The 11898-nt window shown below is 33.0% G+C and overlaps 1 protein-coding gene across 3 annotated transcripts in view; it reads right to left on the reverse strand.

Moving 5' to 3' along the window:
* The window catches only part of LOC106460138 (tachykinin-like peptides receptor 99D), a 97319-nt gene that overhangs the window by 40269 nt on the left and 45152 nt on the right, over positions 1–11898 (reverse strand). For all 3 annotated transcript variants that reach the window (XM_022386791.1, XM_022386790.1, XM_013919819.2), the window contains one exon: positions 4077–4292. In XM_022386791.1, coding sequence (XP_022242499.1) covers positions 4077–4292 — 216 coding nt within the window. The remainder of the gene's footprint in view (positions 1–4076; positions 4293–11898) is intronic.

Here is an 11898-nt window from a genome sequence, read left to right on the forward strand (position 1 = left end):
ATTCCAAAACAAAACAAATCCATTTTGTGATCAGTGCATTATAAGAGTGATGGTGTGACAAGAATAGTCTAAATTACGTAATTAGGGACGACTAGTACAGGTATCCTTTACAGGATTCAAAAAACAAACCAAGAACTGATGTTAGTTTCGTAGTCAGCACATTTAGCGAAAGATTTTCTGTGAACTTTATTTAGGCTTATTTTTCCCAAAATGAACTGTTTGTGAAAGTAATTAAAATCATAAAAAATTGAAACTATAATTGCTCACTTTTAAGAAGAAATTTCTCCTTTGAACATAATAAAATTTTAACCTGCGTTTTTTTCAAATAAAAAAATCACCTTTTTTTTAAAAAAAACATTCTGTTGAGGCGTAATTACTTTAAGAAACAAAACAAAACCTTTCACTCTGCTTATAATATGAAAAAAGTATATTCTCTAAATAATGCATACTTGCTAATGAGTAAAATTTCCAAGACTTTAATTCGATATTGGAACTTAACTTTGAAGGTCGGCGGTTTTCAGAAAGAAGGGATGAGTTGGTAGTAGCAGTGATACGAAGGCTTCTATTATTTTAATTATATATGTAAAGGGATATTTTATTAGTTATGAAGAAGAAGGAAAAAAAAAACAAATTAAAGTAGCGTTAGATATTTCCTAAGAGACTAAGCTTTTGAAGGACTTTGGATTAGTTTTCCTTCTGTTTCACGTGTACTTCATGTGAATCTTTCATCGGAGACACGGGATCTCATTAAGGAAAAGCATGACCATTCCCCGCTGGCTACTAACTCCATTCAATACTTAAGTCATTATTTCTAGTGAAATGTCAGAATATCTTAAAATTTAAAGAAAAGTATGACCATTCCCCGCTGGCTACTAGCTCTCATTCAATACTTAAGTCATTATTTCTAGTGAAATGTCAGAATATCTTGAAATTTAAAGAAACGTATGACCATTCCCCGCTGACTACTACCCCCCCCCATTCAGTATTTAAGTCACTTATTTCTAGTGGAAGGTATAGAAAGTTTGTTTTTCCTTGTCTATGTACTCTTATAATTGGTAAAAGTTCATCAAAGATACCTTTTTTCAAAATATCGTTCGTGTATATTCAAATCCTGCTTTATCTTTGGTGATATCATATACTTTGGCTTTAGTAAACGTACATTTGAATATCTTGAAAGAGTTTTGTTTGATTTTGATTATTTTATAGCAAAGCCACATTGGGCTATCTTCTGAGTCCACCACGAGGAATTTAACCCTGAATTTTAGCGTTGAAATTCCGTAGACTTAACGCTGTCCCACGGGGTACAGTGAATGGGGAATCGATGAAGCATGAAAGAGTATTATAGATTAGAACTAGATCAGTAGTTGATACTCTGATAGGAATATACCGAGGTTCTTTATACAGTTGATGGTTATATTTGAAAACAAAGTTCAAGTCAGAATTATGTAGAAATATAGCTTTTTTATTCTGTGTAACCTTTTTTGTTTCAAGTACATGTTCAAAACAAAATAACAAAAACGTTACTGTAGAGAACTGAGTGAGTACGGCAATCTCACGGTCTTATATGTTTCACTTAAATTTCAGTTCTTATAAATCCTGAATTCTGTGATCCTGTAGTTGTATTCTAGCTTTTTTATGAGAGTTTAGTACGTTATATTAAAACAGTTTTTGAATATGCAAATCAGCAATTCACGTGACAACGACAGTTGATATAAAGTCGCGGTGGAGTGGATTGTATCACAACTACATTTTGACATTATTTGGCGTTTTTTAGGTACTGAAATGTCACCGAAAATATATCTTTTTTGGAAGGTTATTTAACAGCCTTTTTCCGACGCAAAGCATTTATACACCCAAATCATATAAGTATGTTCAGATCAGGAATTTATAATTAATGTCATCAGAAAACAAAGGAATGTGGATCAACTTGGGACATCAGGGCTATCTGGAAAGAGACCTGAAAGAAGCGTGCCCCAACCGTGGTAATCAAATGCGGCGTCTTGTAACAGGTCATAATCACAAACACAAAGATAAATGGAAACAAATGGGAATCCTCAATAGCCGCAGTTGTTATTCGATCTCATATCGGTCAAGAGATGGAGCTATGAGCTAAAAGTTTGTACTTGATAAAAAAAACAAACTCGGAGCCATTATATGAGCCGCTATGCCGCGGCTATAAATCGCCTTGGTGGCCAAATGAGGCAGCTTGTAACAGGTGAGAATCATGACCACAAAGATCAGTGGCAAAAGTCGTCTTTGTGCCAAGACAACAATACACAGCATAATCAAGAAGGAGCTCTGTCTGGAAAAGTGACGTAAGTCACATGCATAGATGTTGCTTCTACGAAATATTTTTTTAACCGATGCAGACCTTAAATAGCTGGAGAACGAAACGGCTATACATGTCATTCCACACAAAAACATCAGTCAAATCGTTGTACGAAGTACCTATGAAGCACTGTTTTATCAAACTGGTGATACGGGTGCTGGGAAACCGCTGTCCCCGTACAATAGATAGCATACGAAAAGCCAAGAGAAAGGAAGGGTGTGCTTTTGACATGAAAGCCTTACGACGGAAAGTACGTTGTAAATAATAATCAGTTAAACCATGACCGGACGTGGCGACATTGATTGTAACAAGGTGTTGAGTCTCCAAAATAATTCTAATATAACGTACTCAACCTCTGTATCAACACCTAAACATAAATATGTATATACATGTTATTTCTTTGTTTGTTTCGTATATTACCGCGAATCTACACAAGGCTATATGCGCTAGCCGTCCCTAATGTTTAACTGATAGATTAGAGGAAAGGGTGTTAGTTAACAGCACTCACAGCAAACACTTAGGCTACTCTTTTCTAACTGAATAGAGGATTTACCCGTCTCTCTTACAGAGTGCTCCCAGGAGTCTCAGCTTCAAAATGTCTAATGCGATATTGCATTAATCGGACGCGAACCACGGACCTTCAAATTCGTAGTACGGCAACGCTGTCTACAAGGCTTACCATGAAATAAGTGAGGTTATAACTTTAAGAAATCGTATTAGAATATTTCTTGTATAGTTTATAGTTTACTAACTTGAATAAACGTTTTATGCCTATTTCATATTGATATGCACACACATTTTCTTTTTGAAGAGAACTATAGAGAAATGTAAAATTTTTGATGTGTGTCTTGATAGTTCAATTTTGTTTTTGTTTTTTAGGTGATTCAAAAAAATTAACCTTCTGGTTTGCGAGTTTTTATGAATTATGAGTAAGGTTAATTCAAGTAAAATGAATAAATAAATAATATAATAATGAGCAATTTGGTGTTAATAAAAATCAGAAACTTAAGTTCACCAACTTAATCTAGTTCACACCGAACCATTTGTTGTTGGTATTGGGCGAAAGGCCCAGTCGGCACTGGATATAGTAGATATATAGCGTGGTTGACATATTATTACATTCTTCTTTACTTTCACTCATAGGATCTTATAAATAGTATTTCAGAAGTTGGGACTATAAGCATTTTCGCTTCTCTTTCCTAGCTGCACATCAAACATCCTTTCAATACCTGTACAAAGGTGAAGGAAAAACCTTAATGTGTCCAGAGGTAATGTCTGATTTTGTATGATTATTTTTAGAATGAGACAGCATTTTCTTCAACTAAGTGGTAACTAACGCCTTTTAATAAATTTATTTAAACAAGTTACCAGGTATAGTAAAGGAACTTTCTTAGATAGGATAACAATTATAAGACTATAAAAATAGTAAGTCTAAGGTTTTATTTCTTGTTGATTTTTTGATTTTACTGAGACTACTTTAGTAAAGAAACTGTTAACTCTTCTACACTATATAACACCAACTAATGATGTTTCGGATGTTTCACTCCTGGATGTGGTGTTCATTTTTAACTGAATGGGATTTAAAACTTCCGATCGAACATAAGATCGATTCTTAGAGTATTCTGAATCATTGGATGTAAAACATGACCGGATTAAGACACACTTGAATCACAACCTTAGAAACACATTAAGGTGTTATGGAGCTTATTTAGGGGCTCAGAGACGAAACTTAAACTTTCAGACTTACATGTATTCTGTGTAGCTTTGAGTGGTGGGTCCGTCAGGCCATATCATGTAACATATAACACGATAGTCTCCATTTGGGTAAATTTCCTTCATAGTTGTCGAGTAAAGTATATTCGGTAAAGACAGGGTACTGCTTGCAACCCATATCCACAAGGTGATGTTGAGAGTGGTCACTCGGGACATCCGGGGCTTTAAGGGGTGCATGATAGCCATATATCTAATAAATTAAATAACAAATAGTATAAGAAAAACAAAACTTGCTAGTAGGAATATTTCCACAGCTGTGTATCTAGCTTCAATATAGTTAAATTAATTTTATAATTGGAAGCTTTAGTTATTTGAAAAAAATAATTAATAAATAACAAAGAATTGTAGATAAGCTCCAAATATAAAATAATTCTCTTCAGTACGTTAATTAATTCGTAATAATACTTCACTTTAAAACAAAACAATACTTTCATTGGAAATGTAATAACATAGCAGAATTAGTACAAAAAAGTAGATATTATTTCCGTATTACTTGACTGGTTCAAGTAAGTTACTTTATCTTACTCGCGATTACAGTATACCGACTTTATCTTGTTTATTTCTATTAAGGTTGATAAAATTTCCATCAGGAGATGCTGGTGATAAAAAATATTTTAATTAGAAAACATTCTATTTCTGAAATAGTGTGATGTGATTCAAATCCAGTTATTCACATATGTACACGATTTAGACAAAGTTAGATGGACCAAGTTAATCTGTACGTTTATCTATCACATTGCTCTTCATTTGTCCATTGCTTATTTTAAACAAAAGATGTATAAAAGTAGTATTTCATAACTATCTTTGTTTGCTACACAATCTTTACTCAGGATATTTTAATTTATTCGAGCTGAGATGGAGATGAGAGACAAATGTTTATCTGAAATATTATTTATATATGTAATGCAGGAACTTTGAAAGTTAACGTTTGAATGGCAAAAGCTGACGAAACATTGGAAACCAAACAGTAATATCAAATAATGCATTATTAAATAGGAGTAACTTCCCATATAAAGTGCGCAAAGTTAAATAAGAAATTCTCGGTTTGAACTCCAGATAAGTTAAATAAGCATACGTAAATCGGACTCTTATTTACAATATAGATAAAGTTAAATATATATACGTAAATCGGACTCTTATTTACAATATAGATAAAGTTAAATATATATACGTAAATAGGACTTACTGTGCAATAAATATAAAGTTGGATAAATACATAAAATGGACTCTTTTTATATGATATAAACAAAGTTAAATAAATGTACGTAAATAGAAATTTTATATACAATGTAGATAAAGTTATATAATTATAAATAAATAGGACTCTTATGTTCAATGTACACAAAGTTAAGTAAACATACGTAAATAGGACTCTCTGTACAATGCTGATAAAGTTAAGTAAACTACCTGTAGAACGTAAATAAAGTTAAATAAACACACTAAATTAAAACTCTGTCTTTATAACTTAGATAAAGTTAACAAAAGTATGATGTACCATTGAGAACTTATTAAACCTATATACATCAGAAACAAAAAAAACGTTCCTGGTTTTGGGCTGATTTGAAGAACAAATTATTAAACGCCCACCACTTCTTAGGACATGAGATGAGGTAAATTCATCTAATCCTAGACGTGTGCAGCTTACAGAAAAGAAGCTTAGTGTTAAATCCTCATCTGTCAAAAATTATTGAGTCAGTCCTTTATCTACTGTAGGTCACATAAACTATCTTGAAATGAAACAAACAGTCTACAGAAAAAATTATACCAAAATCACAAAATATTTTATGGATTCAAATTTATAACCTATGATATTATTGTATTTATAAAACAATTATTACCTTCAACTGTATAATTATGTTTTTAGATAGTCCGAAATAAGGGTTTGCTAAAAATGATATAAAATAAAAGAAAGTTAATAAACCATGGTAGTAAAAGCCTATTCCAACATAAGGTAAAAATGGACATTTTAGCACTTTGCTAATATCTTTCTTAACTCTGTTTGCGATAAGATTTCTTACTTTGATGTAGCTGGATGGTAAGAAAGAACAAAACAATTCTGTGACAAATACAACTTTCGTTGCTGGTAAGAGTTGAGACGTTATGGGTTAAAGCACTCAACTCCTAACCCTTAACTGATTTTCCTTAGTTGTTGTCTAGTTTGTCAACGGCGTCTGGATCTTGTCTGATAGATGGAATATCCCCAACGTGTTTGGGTGCTATGTCCACATATAATATCCGGTATGAGACTTAATGATGACAACAAGGACTGGTAATTGAAAAATTAATTTTGATTTTTGAATCAATTTGTAACGTTTTTGATTAATATTAATTTCACCATCATTGTTTTATAGTGTTGATTTAAAAAATCGCCTATTTATAATTAATGTATTTGATAGTGTTATAATTATTGACTTACAAGTTGGCGTACCCGTTCTTTGTCCGAGTTACGAACTTTAAAAAAAATGTGGGGTGGATGCTATGATAAAAAACACAAAAATCCTAACTTTCACACAATTTATTTATAACATAATATGCATGCTATTACAATAATCATTATTACCTCCCCAAAAGTTTTGTATAAGGTTTAAGAACTTACTATGTGTATACTTAAAACATAGTATACACTGTGATATGGTCATGCTGACTTTGTATGAAGAGGTAGCTGCCAAAGTAATGGCGGTAAGTGTGCTTTCTGTTACCGCTTTCAACACCCGACTCTTAATGTCCTTCCACACAGTTTCACGTTATTAATTAATTGACGGTCATTGGCCGCAGAAGTGTCTTATGGCCCGAAGTTGTAAGGTCACGGGTCAAAGTAGGAAGTGGGTATAACCCAAGTAACGGCTCTTCATATCAGCCTTATGGTGGCTGTTGGAGTAGAAACTCCATCTGAGTTTATGTATTATTGCAATAGTGGCAAAGCCTTGGTCTTCTCTCTGCCGATGGTTAAGACGCTCGTCTCGCAATCTGAGGGTCGCAGGTTCCAATCACCGTCCCACCAAACATGCTAGCCCTTTCAGCCGTTGGGGCGTTATAATTTTTTTCGTTCAATCCCACTATTCGTTGGTTAAAGACTAGCCCAAGAGTTGGCGGTGGGTGTTGTTGATTGGCTGCCTTCTCTCCGGTCTTTCATTCTGCTAAATTAGGGACGACTAGCGCAGATAGCCCTCGTGTAGCTTTGCGAGAATACAAACAAACAAACTACTCTAAACCTAATTAAACTACTCTCTCTCTCTCTATATATATATATATATCAAGCAGGAAATGCAAAGGTCCGTTGACAAGCAAATAATTCAGAAATGTGGAAGTATAGGAAAATTATTGTTAAATGGTATAGAATGAGGTGTTGTAGGGCTACTCTTGACGTTAACATCGGGGTGATTAAAGGCCAACTTCAAAGTCATGTCCTTTGAAATATTTATCAATACGCATCATACACGTAAACTGTCAACTGAAAAGATGGAGACAACAAAAAGAGAAAAAAATCGAAATTAAAAGATATCAAAATCACTACACAGCAACGACAGTTATAGGTATGCATGTAGATAACGTAAAGTCAATAACAGTATTATAAAGGAGCAGTAAACAATCAAGAGCTTTTCGCAAGTTTTCGCTCAAATGTAACAAATGCCAACAGAGAGACTTCATTGTCAATATTTATTGTTGTTTTTGGTATGTCCGCACAATGTCTATACGTAAATGAGCCTGTAATACCCAGCCTCTGACATACATCTCCTATCATCTATTTTTTTATTATTTATTTTAATTTGTTTTATCATTTTGGACAATTTAAAGTTGCAATAACCTACTTATGCAAAATTTTGACCTTGCATCTTAAATTAGGGTTTGTGTAATAGCTTTTCCTATGGTATGGGATTTCGATCTTTTGTCGCACAGCTCTAAGCATGGAAGGGGTGCATTTATGCCTATAACTGTTATTCTTGATTTCAATAATTTTAGGTTTAAAATATTTAATTTGCTATTTTCTAAATATTTGCCATCGGTATTTTAGGTGTATGATGGATATTGATAAAATTTTCGAAGGGCTGAACCTTTTAAAAAGATGACATTGAAGATCCTTAGTGTTATAGTTATATGGTAGTAAGCCCACAACACCTAATTCCATAACACAATAAATATTCTCTTATATCTCCTCATTTTTGAATTATTTGCTCTCAATGAACTTCTGATTCACTCTGTATATGAGTTATAGTTATCCTAAAGTTCCATAATCTTAAGTTATATTTTCTGGTAATAAGCAAACTCTGCTTGTACCCCAGTAAAACTATTGCCAATCATTTTTAAGGTTTCTATCCAGATATCTGTATTGGGTGATAGTTTTTATTTGCGACTAAGTTTTCTTTGTCAATTTGTGCGTATTTTACAAGAGATTGGAAAAATCAGCTCGTTCTTTCGTGCTCTGTTACGAGTAATGGTCTTTGAATCATGCTTTTATCGAAACCTTATTCAGGTTCAAATCTTTTTTCCTGTCTTACTACTTCTCTAAGTACTTCGAGATTCCTGCTATAGTCGAACGTTTTCATTGGCGCGTTTTTAGACGAACTTTTGAAATAGAACACGGTAAGCATCGGTCTGACAAAAAAGAAAAGAGAAAAACAGATTTCTTGTTAACGCTCCAACAAGTAACTCTGGATTTGTTAAAGCTCCAACTAAAACTTCTAAGAAATAATATATATATATATATATATACCCTAGAGTGGATAGTGCAACAAAAGGAAGTTCTAAAGTTTACCACATTTAAGAGAATAAAAAGGAATAAATTTAAAATGTTTAAGCATTCAAACATTATTCACTTGAAGTTCTTAAATTGTCTTCTTTTAAGGCATTAGGATAAAAAATAGTGTAAATTTCAAGAAATGCTTAATTACCGCTCAAAAGCATTCTTATCTAATTAAACGCCCACCAGGTGTTAATTTTTTTAGATTAACCGTCAGTTATTTTTATTTCATACCGAATAATTTGAATCAGGGTTTTCATAATTAATTCATAATATGAAACGCAACAACATTATTTTATAGTTAACGTACCATAAAAGTGTTATTTTCAGTATTTTCCTATTTTACCTATATAAAATGAATTAACATATACGGCAACATTTCCTGTCATATGCACGATTAGTGTTTAAGGATATAAAAGAAATTCATAAAACATATAAACAAAAGGTTGTTTCTAAAGATTTTAGAGACGTTTACATTATGAATATTCTCTCCTGTAATATTTTTAATATGAGCCAATCATATTCTGTGCAGTGAAGTCCCAGATGTTGCCATGGCGACTGTGACGTTTCTGTGCTTTTATAAGAAGTCCCGGTAAACCATTAAGTTTGAAGACAAAAGTAGGTACAAGTAGCGCTGTCTTAACCTTCCACAGTCTCTGTTTTTATTCCAAGTGTATCGAGGTCATGTTACCAACAAATATATTATACTGTACACAGGAAAAAGTGCATGAAGACACCTGCCTTTTATTTTTTAAAGAGGCTTAAGTGTTAAAAAACTTAAATTTAGCTGAAAATCGTAAAGGGGTGTTTCAGTTTCTTAGGAATTTGTCAAAATTGTGTTATACTGTAAACATATTTTACGTGCATAAATTTCGTGTTTTTTTTTCCCCTCATGCGATTACATTTGGTTAAGTAAATTCTTAATTCTTTTTTTTTTTTTTTTACGAAACCTCAAGAAAGAAAATACTTGTTAACTTATGTTGTTAATGATTCAATAATATATTAAAAAAATACACCAAATTGGCTCTCAAGATGTATTTTAAATCAATGACAACAGTCAGTGTTTGGTTAAAAGGTCATGACTTCACTTTGTACAAATCACATTTCATGTTGTGCACCGACATATTGATTCGGCCGTCACACTAAATATGCTCGCCCTTTCAGCCGTGAGGGCGTTATAATGTGACTGTCAATCCCACTATTCGTTAGTAAAAGAGTAGCCCAAGAGTTGGCGGTGGGGGGTGATGACTATCTGCCTTCCCTCTAGTCTTACGCTGCTAAATTAGGGACGGCTAGCGCAGATAGCCCTCGTGTAGCTTTGCGCGAAATTCATAACAAACAAACATATTGATTCAGTGTACTCCTTCCTCTAAGCAATGTCATAAATTCATTGCAAAAAGTTTTCCAGACAATACGTTTTCTCACATTTTATTACATTTCACCTAAACTTTCCCATTTATAGTTTCACAGCTAGACAAGTAATGCCACAAGTTAGGGTAAAGTATATTATCGATTTGACTCGCCTGCAGTTCCCAACCAGTTGAGTTATAATCCAAATTGCATTTGAATACCAACAAACAAATATATTTTTTTAACTTTTTCATATATTGCTTTTGTGCAAAAAAAATGATAAAAAATATAAAAACAACTGGAAAACTTTTCAATAAAGCGTAGACATTGCAAGATCTTCTTTGAAAGGCTTAGAAAATACTTATTTCCTAATTTTGTTTACCAAAGCTGATGATGTATCCTAATAAATGATGTATCCTAATAAATGATGTATCCTAATAAGAGCAACTCCAAATGTCCAATTTTGTGACTTAATAAATTCTATTTACGAAGTCCCCCGGTGTGTCAGCCGTAAGTCTTACAATGTAAAAATATGGAAATTAATCCCCCTTGTTCGACAGAGCGGAGATAGCGCATTGTGTGGGTTTTCGCTTAAAACCCAATAACGACTGTTTATGAACTGCAATATCATTCTACCCCCCCCCCCTCCAGTAGCACAGCGGGTTTCGATACTCGTAGTGGGCAAAGCATAGATAGCCCATTGTGTAAATTTGTGTTTAACTTCAAACAAACATACATTCTAAAGCCAAAGGTTTCCATTTTTCAGTAACCTTAACTGTTTTTCTTATTTTAATTAATTACAACTTTTCATATATCCATTAATTGTTTGGCAGTGGTACATATTCTCTGGAATGGAGGATTTTGTCTTAATGAACTGGTTTTCTGGATCACTAAGTATTTCTTGATATACACCATTGTGAGTAATAGTTAAAAGCTTCTTTTTTCAGCAAATACGTGCTTTTCAAGCTCTTTTATGTTAAATTCTGGGTTATTGTTCCTTGAAAGCTTTAATTTGACATAGATTTTATTTACAGTCACATCTTTGCTCCTTTTGATAACGAAAGAGTGTTTGAGCATATGTAGTTTTTCAGCTACATATAGCGCTTGGAGTTTCTTCACTTTGTAGCAGAATAGCTCATAATATGAAATATAATTGCCTATGTGGGAGACCAACTCCTATACCATAACTCACTGGGAACTACAATTTCGATTTATATCAGTTCTCACCAGTTCAACTAGTTCGATGGTAGAAAAATGTTATTTTAAAGCTGGGATGGTAAGAGCTGATACAGCTCGAAACTGCGATCCTTATAGCGAGTTATGTTGTATCAGTTGTTATCTAATATGAACAAGTATATTCGATTTCATGGCTTCGAAGTGAAAGATTGGTCTCAGAAAATATCGAAAATACTCCAATAATCTCCGAAATTATATCTACATTTCAAAACTATAGCTTTTATTGCAATAAGCTCTATTGCTATAAAAGTGTTACAAAAATCTTAATTTAAAAACAACAACAACAATAACAAGCAAGAAAACAATAGAAGACAGAATGAGTTTTACAACTGTTACGTATTACAATTTCAAATAGCCTAAAACTGAGTTAAATTGTAATTTAGATTTAGTAGTTAAATAAATGTCTATATGTATCCAATTTATAAACTTAAAATAAGACCCAAAACTCGAGCGCTTTCGAATAGTTGACTGC

The sequence above is a fragment of the Limulus polyphemus genome, unplaced genomic scaffold, assembly GCF_000517525.1.
Source record: "Limulus polyphemus unplaced genomic scaffold, Limulus_polyphemus-2.1.2 Scaffold717, whole genome shotgun sequence".
Lineage (NCBI taxonomy): Eukaryota > Metazoa > Arthropoda > Merostomata > Xiphosura > Limulidae > Limulus > Limulus polyphemus.